General features: G+C 50.5%; 1 protein-coding gene across 3 annotated transcripts; it reads right to left on the reverse strand.

Moving 5' to 3' along the window:
• Positions 1–398: 398 nt before the first annotated feature.
• LOC123443008 (ABC transporter C family member 8-like) lies at positions 399–6,498 on the reverse strand. Of its 3 annotated transcripts, XM_045119217.1 has the most exons (12): positions 6,333–6,498; positions 4,223–6,204; positions 3,810–4,130; positions 3,630–3,716; positions 2,933–3,529; positions 2,669–2,833; positions 2,291–2,585; positions 1,983–2,197; positions 1,607–1,912; positions 1,423–1,486; positions 1,083–1,322; positions 399–970 (listed from the first exon to the last, which is right to left on the reverse strand). In XM_045119217.1, exons 1-12 carry the CDS (start codon positions 6,340–6,342, stop codon positions 873–875), a joined length of 4,380 nt encoding a protein of 1,459 aa, XP_044975152.1. In that variant the 5' UTR covers positions 6,343–6,498; the 3' UTR covers positions 399–872. The 3 variants fall into 3 exon arrangements, with proteins under 3 accessions (XP_044975152.1, XP_044975151.1, XP_044975153.1); XM_045119216.1 differs by lacking the exon at positions 6,333–6,498 and having other exon boundaries at positions 4,223–6,326; XM_045119218.1 differs by lacking the exons at positions 399–970; positions 1,083–1,322; positions 1,423–1,486; positions 6,333–6,498 and having other exon boundaries at positions 1,690–1,937; positions 4,223–6,326.
• Positions 6,499–14,210: the final 7,712 nt, after the last annotated feature.

The raw sequence follows: 14,210 nt of genomic DNA on the forward strand, positions 1-14,210 counted from the left end.
CACCGCGGCCGTGTTGTGATCTGTGATCTATCGAGTTCTGACGGGCTAATGTAGCGTGAAGCGCACGACGGCCAAAATTATTCCTTCCGTGTGGGCTGTGGTGCCGCATCAACCCTAGGCCTTTCCCTTTTTTCCTAGGCTTTGTTTGAAGCATCCACACTAGGATGGTTTGGCATCCAAGACTGCAGCCGTATCCACCACCGCAGCGGCTCTGCGAAAAACTACAGGCATCTCACGAAAAACTGCAGGAATCCTCCAAGAATATCAACCACCCGTGAGATTCGTAAAACTAGCATTTCCACCTCATCATCCACTGCCGCGTATTCATCATTCGGAGCAATGCTGCAGAAGTAGCACTTTGAGACCATAACCATTTGAGAGACCAGAGATGGTGTCCAAACTCAGATAGACATACTGTATTTAGCTGCTGATGTTCTATACAGAAAGGCAACCAATCCACCCTCACACGGTCCCAGGGTTTATAGCAAGCAAAAGTTTGTACTTCCAACAACCATATATATTCAGTCTAGCGTCATGTGCTGGGGGCTATTATGTTATCTACGGAGTAGAAGAGTCTTCAGGCACCGACACAACAGATTAGTTGGCAGCCGTGACGGCGTGGCGAAGAGATGGCTCATTTCTACAACTTCCAACAATACATTTGTGTCATCGTGTCATACATCTCCATCCCTACCTTGTCCCAAACAATTTTCAGCTTCAAAATTTCCACTTACTAGGTGAAGAGTTGTATCCTACGGCCGAAAAAATTATTGGTTTTTCTGCATTTGGTTATCCCAACAGTTCATCCGGTTTTATTTGGAGACTGACTTGTAGTTGGGCAACTACTCATCGGTTTTTTCTCTTTTGCAGATTCACTTGTAGTTGGACCAGTACTCGGCGACGAGCTTGAAGAATGCCGAGTCATCATTCTCCATCAGCCTTGATGGCCTGTCGTACTCTATAAGCTTACCTGCAACAAATAATAGCACTACATAAAACATGTTGTTGTCCATTGGTAAATCTATATATCCGCGACATAATTTTAGTAGTAGCGACTAGCGCGTAGAGGCAGATGGTTATACCGTAGGAAAGAACCATGACCATGTCACTGTCTGTGACGGTGGGAACCCTGTGCGCTATGGTGATCACCGTGCACCCTGAAAACTCCTGCTTGATCACCCTCTGCAGGATGGCGTCGGTGGCTGAGTCGATCGACGCCGTCGCCTCGTCGAGGACCAGGATCCTGTTCCTGCTGAGGAGGACGCGAGCGAGGCAGAAGAGCTGCCGTTGCCCGGCGCTCCAGTTCTCTCCGTCATCGCTCACTGAAGATGCAAACACAAGCTGATTATCACATTTCAGACAGGCTTTATTTCAGACTTAATTTAGAAGGCATGCACTCAGAACTCAGGATCATTGTCTCACCTGGTGACTCAAGAAGTTGAGGAAGGACACTGATTGTCTTCTTCAACTGGCACTTATCCAATGCCTGTAAAAGATTGGTGTGTCAGGATCAGGATCAACAGATGTGTCCAACAAAGGTCGATGCTAGTAGGTGAAAATACTGGAATTGTTGTGGATTTCAGAATGTAGTAATTTGTGGTCAGACCTCCCAGATATCCTGATCTGTATACAGACCCAGAGGATCGACGTTGCTCCTTACGTTGCCCCTGAAAAGCGTTGGCTCCTGAGGAATGATGCTGAGTTTCATCCTAAGGTCCTTCAGTCCTATGGTGCAAATGTCGACATTGTCGATGAGAATTCGCCCGCGGGAGGGGTCAATGAGGCGGAACAACGCGCTCAGGAGAGTCGTCTTCCCGCTCCCGGTTCTTCCAACTACTCCAACCTTGTTTCCAGCTGCAAATGTGCAAGTGATCCCGCGCAAAACCGTAGGCGCATTTTCGCGATACTTGACCTGAAGAACATGGTATATATGACACCTTAGAATATAGAGATGAATGAGCTGGTTAAGTTCAGTTTCTTACTCTCAAGTTCTCCAGATTTATCTTTCCTTCAGATGGCCATGAAGGAGCAGGCCTTCTGTCACTGATAACAGCTGGAGGCTCGGATGGTAGATGCATGAACTGTTTGATTCTCTCCACTGATATCATATAGTTCTCCAGATTTGAGTAGAATCGTGTCAAGAACACTTGCGCGGAGGAAAGCGTCAAGGCATACGAGAGGCATAACCCAAGAAATCCTTGAAAAATGCCAAGAGAAGACTTGAGTGACACACCATATATATCTGTACATTATATAGTACTACAAGTACTCAGCCCTGAAGAATCTGCACCTGGAGCAACTGATCCTGCCGGTAGCATAACGAGAAGAATGGATGATGTAACAATGACCAAGATCTGCATCGCCTCGACACGCAGAAGCACCCACTCTAGCGCTGCATTTGTGTAGAAGAACATTGTTGCATCCATGTCGATGAGCTGAAGATTTGTCTGGATGAATCTGTTTGTCGCCGCAAAGGCCCTTATGGTGACCACTCCGAGCATGGATTCGGCAGCATAGTTCATTACAGGCGCCTTTGTGGTGCCGTTGATCCTCACCAACTCTCTGGCGGAGGCAATGTAGTATCTCTGCAACAACAGCACCATTGTTCACATTGGCTCTGCTGCCTCTGCACAAGAAGATGAATGTAGGATTCTTTCATGATGCTCACCTGAATGTACAGAACCCCAATCACAGCAGGAACAGCAACCAGAACAACTTGCCATGTAACCATGATCATTAAAACCACGGTTGCCGCCACTTCGATCGTGCCAGATATCACAAAGGTCATCGCAAACGGGATGTCAAAGTCCAAGATGCACAGATCCGACGAAGCCTGCATAAAAATGCATAACCAATGGCGCGCAAACTCAGACTGCAAATCTGTAACGTCGGCATAAGTATGACTGAAAAATTTGTGCAATATGTACTATACCCGGGTCATGATCCTTCCAGTCGGGGTAGAATCGAAGAACAGCATGGGGGCCTTGAACACCGAATCCATGAAACCCGAAAAGAACTCCCTCGACGCCTTGAGGCCGAAGTGGGCAGCCACAAGGCTCCTCACATAGGCAAACAGGCAGCTGGCCGTTGTCATCACCGCGTAGACTCCGACGACGATCCCGACGCTGAACCGATGGCCTTGGATAGTCGCCGCGAGCCAGTAAGTCGCGAGGTATTGCAGGGCGACGAACACGCACTGCGTGAGTACTATGAGGGCGAGGAGGAACCACCCCTTGGACACCGACACGTAGTCCTTGTATGTTTTCAGGCCAGCTCCTCCCAGCTCCCTCTCCTCCTCTTGGGTCAGCTGGACTGATGGCAGGTTGCCCGTGGAGATTTCGGCGTCGCTGCCCTGCTGCTGTATCATCGGTTGTTGGTACTGAATCATGACTCCTTCTTTGCCGTGATCCTGGGAGTCCAACGTTGTTTTTGAGTCCTGGTGAGCATTGACAAGCTGTTCGAACGCCGTGCCGAACTGCAGGAGCTCCTCGTAGGTTCCCTCCTGCGTTATCTCACCCTTCTCCATGACCTAGTAACAGGAACAACTGACTGACTGTTAGACTGACAGTGACATGGAAGTGCTCTAGCTAGCAGTATGTTTCGTGCAGACAGACAGAGAGGAAACCTACCAAAATCCTGTCAACCTTGGAGAGGAACTCAACTTGGTGCGTCACAAGAATGACCGTCTTGTCCTCGAGCGCCGCCATGACACAATCCTGCAATGCAGACAAAGTGACTGTCACATCATCCATCAAAACCGTGGCATTGGCAATGAGGTTTGAGAAGGAGAAGAGTCCTCATGTCCTGACGTTGAAAAGGGTGGCGGCGGTGTGCGCGTCGACGGCGCTGAAAGGGTCGTCGAGGAGGTAGATGTCCGCGTCGCTGTAGACGGCCCTTGCGAGCTGGATCCTCTGCTTCTGCCCTCCGCTCATGTTGAGGCCTCTCTGCCCGATCTCCGTCAGGTCGCCGTGCGGGAAGTTCTCCATGTCCTTGTCCAGCGCGCAGCACTTGAGGGCCCTCTCGTACTCTGAACTCCTCATCGGCTTCCCGAAGAGGATGTTGTCACGCACCGTGCCGCTCTGAATCCACGACGTCTGGGACACGTAGGCCACCGAGCCACTCACGGCCACCTGAATGAATGAAGAAGATGAAAAATACATGCATGATGCATACATGTCAGAGAACATGAGTACGTGCAAGAAAACTGGTTCGACGTACGTACTGATCCGGACATTCTTGGTATCTCGCCGAGCGTCGCGCACAGCAACGACGATTTCCCGGCGCCGACAGGCCCGCACACGGCGATCTTCTGGCCCTGGGTTGCGGTGACGTTGATGTCTTTCAGAGTTGCGGTGCCCTTGCTGGGCTCCCAGCTGAAGACGCCGTCGTGCACGTCTAGGCAGCGGCTCTTGTCGGAGGCCGGTGTCCTGTCCACGGCGTCGTCTTGGAACTCGTCCTCGGTCAGGAACTTCCCGATGCGGTCCAGCGACACCTTGACCTGGATCATGACGGACAGCACCTCGGGCAGCATCCTCATCGGCTCCGAGACGACGCGCATGGTGGCCAGGACGGTGAACACCACGCTGGCGTCCAGGGGCGCGCTCTGGACCGCGGCCGTGCCCGCCAGGACCACCGCGGAGATGACCGTCGGCGACACCCAGTACAGCGCGCTACCGTATGCCTTCTTCAGCTGCGTCTCGCCGAGCCACCGCACCTCCACGTCGCGCAGCCGCTGCACCGTGGCCCTGAACTTGTCCTCCCACGACTGCAGCTTCACGATCTTCATGCTGTGAAGCACCTCCGCCGTGGCGCGCTGCCGCTCGTCCTGCGCCTGCATGAACCTCGACTGGTACTGCTGCAGCATCCTGGCGAAAGGGACGTTGAGCACGCCGCAGATGGCCACGGGGGCCAGCCCGGGGAGCGCGCCGGCGCCCACGATCCAGAACAGGAGCGCGATGGCGAGGACCAGCTGCACCGGCATGCTCCATGCCAGGTGCAGCCAGTACGGGAACTCACCCAGCCGGTACGCGTCCACGGCGATGTAGTTCGCGATCTCGCCGGACGAGTGCCGCCCTCGACCCTCGCTTGACAGCCGCAGCTGCTTCTCGAAGACGGCGGCCATGAGGGCCGAGCGCATCCGCATGCCCAGCCGCCTCGACCCGAAGAACCAGTGCCTCTGCGACAGCGACTCCACCAGCTTCATGCCCAGAAGGCCGGCGATGAGCCCGGCTCCGGCGCCAAGATCCCGCTCCTGCTCCTGCCGATTGGAGTATGACACGAAGCAGTAGAGCATCACCGGCGACGCGGCGAAGGACAGTGTGCGTAGCAACGTGTAGAGCGCCGTCAGGAGCAGCTCCTTCTTGTGGCACTCGGCGAGCACCCGGAGCACGAGATTGGTCGTTTTGTGCGACTCCCTCCTCCGCCGATGCCACTCCCCGAGGAACTTACGGCACGCCTCCGCCGCCGCGTCGTCGGCGTCGAGCGGCGGGATGTCGCCGAGGTCCAGCGGCTTGGAGTACCCAAGGCGCAGGAGCGAGTCCATCCACGTGAACGTCAGGCGGCTGAAGAATCCGGCCTCGCCGAACGCCGCCCGCCTCTCCCCGCCTCCCGCCGCAAGGAGAGGCTCGGATTCCGCGCCGCCTCCATCGCCGCCGGCGGCGGCGGCACCGGTGAAGCGTCTGCAAACTCGGATCGCGCTCATCAGAAGCAAGAAGCCCACGGCCCACGACAGCACGTCAAGAACTCCCAGATGTCCACCCGTCGCAATCTTCTCCAAACTGCTGGACGTGATGAGAAGAGCGTCCACCGCCCACCACGCCATCGCTAGAGCTCCGGAGAACCTCGTCGGACGGACGACCAGGGAAACCGACAGGGACGCCCACACAAAGCCTCTCACGAAGAGCGGTGCTCCGTGGGGGGAGGAGCCCCATGCTCCCAGTCCCAGGCAGACGCACGCAATGCCAAGAAGCGCGCAGCAGGGGGAAGCTAGAGCGCACGGGAACGGAAGGTCCCTCGCCCTGACGGCCCTGAATTCCCTCTTGCAAGCGGCGACCAGCAAGCTCGAGATGTAGATGGCCGAGAGAAGAAGGTTGACGAGATCGATCAGGATCATCTGCCCGAAACACAGCTCCAGAGCTAGAGCGAGATCTCCTCCTCCTCCTCCTCCTTGGCAGGCTGCCGATGATGCAAGCAAATATGGTGTACCTGCAACCATGGTAAATCGGTTTTGGCGCATTACGGGCATGGGGTTCTAGGGGATGAGATCATCGCACGGGATCGAGGAAAGCTGAGACTGGGTGGAGATCGAGGAGGCGCCGGGGTTGGTTGACTACCTTGCTCCATTTGCCGCTTCCTCCGGTTCTTTCTGTTTCTAGTATCAAGTTGAGGTTGAGGTTGAGATTGCTTGCCGCGTGTGGCACGTGGTCCTCTGCTTCAGCTCAGCTCTGGAAGGAATCAAACGGAGATACTCCATCGGGGGGGCCTTGCTGTAGGTGGTTACTTATGAATCGTGTTCCCTGGTCCCTGCATCTCCGCAGATATGTCGGTGGCGTCCTGCTAACAACTCCTGCTACGCTGGTCCCACTAGATCCACTTCGGGCGGCCGTGACGATATTGTGGACGAGGGTTGGTTGGACGTGTAAACTCAGCACGGCAGTGAGGAGCAAGACAATAGCAAGCGACAGGAAAGATGGGAAAACAAGCGGCAAGACAAAGAACACGCAAGGTGTTTCTTTTTAAATGTTTCGGAAAGAGGAGTCGTGGAGATAGATTGGCAGGGGTTGTTCCTGGGGCCTCCTTTTTGAATGTGTGAGAGTTAAAATAGAGGGTAGAGATATCCAGCAAAGGGACCTACTGAAAGGCTGTTTGAAATTGAAGGGGGATTTTCAAAGTTTAAATTGCTGTGGAGGTGCTTGTTAGAGAGAAAAATGACAAGGACAAAGGAAATAGTGAGCCTGGGGAGATGAAAGGGATGAGAGCAGTAAGTAATGATGAAAGCATGAAAGCTCAAAAGAGTGATGTACTATTGTACATGAGGATGAGCCTCACGTCACATCTGAGGGAGGACAGAGTAAAAACAAACAAGATGACTCAAGAAAGGCTACCGGAGGTAGTGGTTACCAGAGGAAAGTGCGCATGTGGGAGGAGGAGATAAGTACCTAGCCAGAAAAAAATAGATTAGAATGTGACTTTGATGTAGATGCTAATGACATAATGCCTCACTTTTGTTTTCACTGAGATGCAATTGTTACAGGAAGTGGATAGAGAAATGGAGAATTTATAGCAGGGAAAGAAAGCTAAACGAGAGAGAGGGCAGAAATGAATGTGTATCATTATGTGCTGATGTTACAGGTACAAATAGGCCAACCCCCTTTCTTGGAGTCGCGAGTAGAGATAGGCACACACACCATCGTGGAGAGGAGGTTAGGATCCTGAAGACTAGGGATCAGTTACAATAATAATACATGTACAATAGTGATCGCGTTAACACCCCCCTCCGCCGCAGTCGGAACTCCGTCCGGATGGATGTTCAGACTGAATCGGAAGTCCTCAAACACGGCTGTTGGAAGCACTTCCGTGAACACATGAGCAAACTGGGAACCCGTAGGGGCTTGCAACACATGAGCTTCTCCCAAGGTCACCCGATCACGGATGGACACTACTAGGGAAAACCCTAGTAGTAGCGCTGAAAATATACATAGCAGTAGCGCTGGGCCAAGCGCTACTGCTATCGCGCTACAGCTAAACACTATTAGTAGTGCTGGTATGAACAACGCTACTGGTAATTAGTGTTAGCAATAGCGCTTCCCTGTCCAGCGCTACTGTTAACTTTAGTAGTAGCGCTTGCTCATAGAAAGCGATGCTGCTAAGCCGCGCTACTGGTAAGTATTTACCAGCGCTACTGCTAACTTTTACTGCTTTCACAGATTTGCACCCTCTACGTATTTGTGATGTATTTATACAGATTCTATACAATAGTTTCATCACATCATATTAAACATACACCATTCTCACATATCATAGATGTACAATAATCTCGTCATACCATCATCATCATCATCATTCGACACAAAATATCATCACATAATCTCGAAAATAGCGATACATAAGTGCAATCATGTCATGTCTCGAATAAGTGCAACTGCATGGTCATGGCACACCCACAAGTTTCATCATCTCTATCTACAACATGATGTAGAAGAGAAGAGCGATCAACATGAGGAAGAGCGTGACTATGTAGTACCGGCGGTCCCGCCCTGCTCATGCTGGAGTGTCCACCTCAAGTAACTACTTTCCGCTTCGGCTCTGGTGTCGAACCCTCTGTGGCTAGCACCCGGGTACCTGTGCACCTGGGCCTGAGCGGCTGGCGAGTGGTCGTAGACTCCTGGAACCCTCCCAACGTACACGGCGTAGTAGTCCTTCGCCATCTCTGATCTAGGTACGTGCATCGTGAGTTGTTGATTTGAATGACAATATGCAACATAATGTACTTAAGAAAACAAAGAGGCATGATTATGAAAATAAAAGCAACCAATAGTAAACATAATTGACGAAGTTCCTCATACCCAAACTAATTAACTAGAGCGATCTACGCTAGTTCAGGACCACGGTTTAGTTACATCACATAGTTTCGCCGTGCATAATTTCAAAGTTTTCCCATAGAAAGATAGTAGTGATAAGGCACGCTAGTTCAGGACCACAGTTTAGTTACATCACATTGTCATTGACAATCAGTCGTCCAGGTCGGCGTTCCAATCTTCATAGTCAGGGAGGATGCACCCGAGCTTCGTGAAAGGCTTCAGGTCCAGACGTTGAGCGACTAGCAGTGCTCAGGCATCAACCCGCGTGATTGGCCCATGGTAGAACATCCCCGTTGGTTCGAGGACTTGCTTCATGATCACTTGGGCTAGTTCACACTGTTCGTGATAAAACTCAGCTCGGATTCGATGATCCGGTGTCTTTCCTATGCTTGTGGCCCAGCTGACAATCTCGACATCTTCGGTAGTAGCTGACATGCGAAGGTGTTGATTATCCCTTCTGTACTCCATCAGGTGATGCATGAGGTAGAATCCATCAGCCATACTGTTGTGTGGTTGTTAGATGCAGCAGAAGTCGGTCTTATGGCTGAAAGCCGGTGCTTTATTCCTGTACCTTTTCACCTTGATATATCCACCGGTCAGGCTGAAGGTTAACAAGGCTGAGTCGAGAACACTCTTTACATGCGTGTAATCCTTTTTCTTGAGGTTCTTCGACGAGTCCAAGTACATAGCATGGGAGTATTCCGGGTACAGAACAATGAGGACGGCGCCGCCCCCGCTGCGCAAATTAAGTACACCTCAAATTAGCCTCCATGCTTGTAAAGGAATAATTAACATGTACAAAAGGATATGCGCGGATGACTTACGAGGGATGATAAGGCAGGAGAATCGCTTCCTTGTCCTTATTAGTGATCATGAATTCACCGAGGTACTTGCTCGCATAGTCACGATGCTCTTTGCAAACTGCCAAGAAGCTCTCGTGCATATAGTATGGGTCCGCGACGCAGATATATTTGATGCTCTCCATATTGATGAAGGAGTTGAGATATAGCGCATACATGCAGATGAACTGGAAATCCATCTTGGTCATGTGGAACATGTTGTAGATGTAGTCAAATCGCAGGAGGAACTGATTCGCGGGCCAGGTATCGACGTACAACTTCCCACCCGACACCTGAGCCGCGTAAAGCGGGTATCCTGGATCTTTCGCGACCAGAAGGCTTTTCGCTCTGACCAGCACATCTTCATGGAGTCTCTTTAGATCATTGTTCAGTATGTGATCTAGCGCTTTGGCAGGTAGGACCGGCTCGCTGGCGACATGGAAACGCGGCTTACCTTCGACAGGTATTCTGTCTACCACCAGGGGTTTCAGAGGCGGCTGGCTGCTTGAAGCACCTATGGAGCCTTTAGGGCCTTTCTTGGCCGGTCTCTTCCTTTGCTTCTTGGCGGGTGGCGGTAGTGAGCCCACCATACCTTCCCTAACCACCACCCAAAGTGTCCTCGGGCTAAACAGTGGACGGGCCTCGGGGGATTGCTGGGTAGAGGCGGCATCTGAAGGCGTCTCCTGCGAGGATGGCTTGAAGAGAGACTTTTTGCATTCCGCCTTAGGATGTTCCGGCTCCGGCAAATCAGGCAGCATCAAGTCATCATCTCCACGGTCATAGCCCGAGTCTTCGGCGTCCTGAGCCATCAATCCATCATAGGCGGTATTGAAATACTGGTTCGAGTCCTCATCATCATCCTCCATGTCATCATCAACATTTGCTTCTTTGACAGCGGGGCGACATGATCTAGCACTAATGGAGGCTCTCCCTCGCGTCGTACGATACTATCATCCACCACGACAGGTGCAGGTAATTTGGTAGGTGGGGTGGTATTCATACCTTCTTGAGAAGTTGGCGTTGGCGTGATACTGGGCTCCTCGAGACGAAGAAGAGACTTCAGCCAAGTCAAGAACCAGTTCTTGCATGCGCCAATCGTCTTAGGGGTCTCGTCGTCAACGACTGGTATCGGAGGAGGCAAATGCTCGAAGCCCGCTAAGACACTGGCCACATTAACCTTGAAGACGCCATCGAGCATCTGTCGGTTGTGGAACATGCGGTCCTTCGGCTTCACGATGGTTGCCTTTCCCACAACCACCTTTTGGCCCTTGATGTCGTAGAGTAGGGTGCACTGCGTGTCGTCGGCCTACGAAGGAGACATGTCTCCGAGATCAAACATCTGAAAGGCAACTGAAACGGAAGACTATAGACATGCTGGTGAAAGGGTATGACGCGTAATTACCGTGAGGGCGTCGAGCTCAGCCAGCGAGGAAGGCCCGCCGAGCATGCCAGAGACGGAGGTCCAGCTGCTATGAAGAGGAACGGGACCTTTTGCGGTTGCTTGGGCAGGTGTTGGTGTTGTGGTGTTCGCCGAGTTGCTCCCGACAAAGTTGGGAATTGGAAAGTCCTCCGACCGTGCATTTGGATTGCTCTTTGACCAATTGAAAATTGCCGGAATCAAGCTGGCCACCGCGTCAGTGACCAACCCACTGACTATCCCGACCAACTCTTCTTTGGTCTCAGCTTTGGTCTTATTGACCGCAATCGCGACCTTCTCGTCGATGCTCTCCTGAGTGATGACCAACCGTCTCTTCCTTCTTTCCTCTGGCTCCTCGGGGTAGCACGTCTTCCACGAGGCACCATCTCCGACGCCGTGCACACGTCCATAGGACGGTGGATTGTCCACCGGGACCTTTTTCAGTATGTTCAAGACCCGGTTGAATTGGGTGTCCCACTTGGGCCTCGCCGACGACTATGACGACTCATCGCTTTCGGCTGCCTTTTGGTGCTTCTCTTTCTGCAAAAGGAACGTGGATGGTTTACTAATGTGACAAAACTTGCAGTCGAATTGATTGGAAGCTAATATGATAATGTGGTAATATAACAATTACCAGAAGTCTCATGAACTCCCTCGTGTTCGGGTCCGTGTAAAAGATCTTTTTGACTTTGTCCAACTTGTACCGGGCCCTGATCTAGTCATGCTCCAGCGGGTCGGTGAACTCCGCCAAGGGGTCTGGGATCCCGATACTTTCACGTTCGGCGTCCTCCTTGGCCCATATGTGCCTCTTCCCCTTGTAACCACGGCTTCAGAGGTGGTGGGGAGGCGTGTTCCTGGCCTGGAGCGCCTTCATTTTCTCCAACTTTGCCTTGACTTCTTATTTATCGCAATTCTCCAGGAATTTTGCAAAGTCCTCTTCCGTTATTGTTGGATTATCAGCATGAATCTTGGACCACAGTTCATTCTTCACAATCTCTTTTTTCACCCGAACTTTCGAGGAGGACAAGTCGTTGGTGAACGTCACCATCGCCTTCTCGTTTATCTTTGTCATGGCGGGGTCGTCCCACGACTCTTTATATTCCTTTTCATCCCGGCCGGGGAACATGAACCTATTGTGCAACTTCTTTAGGAGCATGTGCTCCATATGTGGTATCTGCTTCAACCTCTCGTCGTTGATGTTGGCGGTTTCCCTGAGGATGCATCCAAGTTGATTGCCCCAACACTTGCACGCTTCCTCTGGCGCCGTTGGCTCTAACTTCTTGGGGTGAATCTCCGTGACCACAATTTGTCTGATGCCAAGCTCGTTTGGTCTTCGTGTCCTCTTCTTCTTCGATGCTTTATCGGCTACGACATCATCGTTGCCGGTCTCGGGGCCGGTGTCGGCACCGGGGTCGGGGTTGGGACCACTGCCGCCACCATGCAACTCCATCTGGTGTTCGTCCAGGTAATCGAAATAGTGATTTGCTTCCTCCATGGGGTCTGCGGAGCGAGCAGAACCACCCACGACTTCGGCGTTGGTAGACATGTTTCCTATGCAACAATTGTAAATAAAAGATATAATGAAGAGAAAAAAGGGGCCCATATTTGGTCGGAATGTTGATTCATTCCCCTTTCGGCAAATCCCGGATACTCCATACGTCCTAGTTTCTAGCACAAGTCATGCCGAAAATTTTGGCATGACCTTTGCTAAAGAGTGGACATATGGAGCGCCTGAAATTTGTCGGAACGGAAATGAATCAACATTCCGGCAAAACATAGGCCACTCGAACATTCTGGCAAAACATCAATGACATGAAGGGTTACCATGAGGATAATAAATGGAATTCTCTTGACACCATCACATGATTAATTATACAAATATAAATAGAAAATAATAAGTACTATGGACACCATGAGGATATAATAAGTACTAGCAAAGGGATGCAATGACACCATCACAAGATTAATTATACAAATATAAATAGAAAATATTTTCTTGCCACATTTTTTTTGTTTTTGAGGACCGTCCTCGATTTTTCTTTTCTTTTTTTAGACCCCCTCGTTCTTTTTGAGAATTTCCCATATGTTCCCTTCTTTTGAGAGAACCTTCCTCCATTTTCTCCATTTCAGCAAGTAGTGCAAATAGTAAGAAGTACACAATGAAGATTTCTGGAATCTCCATTTCAGCGTTCCCCTTTAGTATTTTAACCTTGTACTAAAGTGAGTTTTATAACCAGTAAACCATGGCTACCAGCAAGCACATAAACTATATCCCAGTTTAATCACTTAAAAGAGCTGAAATTTTTTCCTCCTAAACCAAATCTACCACATGAAACCAGGCACTGATACGAGGCAAAAGGGGCAAGAATTATGCGCATAGAGAATTGTGAGCGGGAAGATTGACATGTCTAAATAGAAGTAAAAAAATCAATGTGATTTTCCTATCCAGAAACTACATTGCTCCTCATTTAAGCAAGAAAATGTGTGGCCTTAAAGGATACGTTCATATTTAATCAGCAATGGCATCCTCATTCAGCAATGTCTTCCCCATTCAGATGTTCACTAGTATATAATCAACAATGCTATCCCCATTCAGATGTTCACTAGTATATAATCAGCAATGCCATCCTCATTCAGTTAACACTCTGAGTATAGAATGGTCGGGTGAGCATAACAAGCACTACTAGCAATCACAGGATACGCTACGAACACTCGGCCCAAACACGCATTTTTTTCCTAATTGAGATCAGATTGGTTTTGGTCAGCATCTCATTATCAGACCAGCGACTGATGATTGGTTTTGGTCAGCAGCTCATCATCTTATTTGGCAGAGAAGAAAGAACAAGGATCTGGCGGTGGCGATGTTACCTGGAGCAGGGGGTCGGGGTCGGGGATGGCGACGGATCTGGCGGTGGGGGAGGTTGGGCGACGGCGACGCTGGGTGGAGCAAAGGGCGACACGGGCGGCGGGGGGAGGAAACAGGGGCGTGGTTTGGGGAAGAGACAGGGGCGACTTGGGGAAGAGACACGGCGCGGCGGTTAACTCAAAATAGCGGTAGCGTTAGTTTGGAACCAGTGCTATAGCTAACTTAGCTATAGCGCTATAGCTAACTTAGCTATAGCGCTTGTTTACAAACCAACGCTACTGCTATCATTTTTAATTTTTTAATTGTAAAATACAAGTGGCACTAGCGCTGGTTTAGGAGCCAGCGTTGTAGCTAACTGCTATCTTTTCCATCTTTTCTTTTTATTATTTTCCTTTTCTACTTTTTTCTTTTCTTTTTTTCATTATTTTCGTTTTCTTTTTCTTTTGTACTGCTTTCTCCCTTTTGTTTTTGTTTTTTTGTTTTTTCTCCCGACGACGGCGTCTCCCTCT

This window comes from Hordeum vulgare, chromosome 3H, assembly GCF_904849725.1.
Source record: "Hordeum vulgare subsp. vulgare chromosome 3H, MorexV3_pseudomolecules_assembly, whole genome shotgun sequence".
NCBI lineage: Eukaryota > Viridiplantae > Streptophyta > Magnoliopsida > Poales > Poaceae > Hordeum > Hordeum vulgare.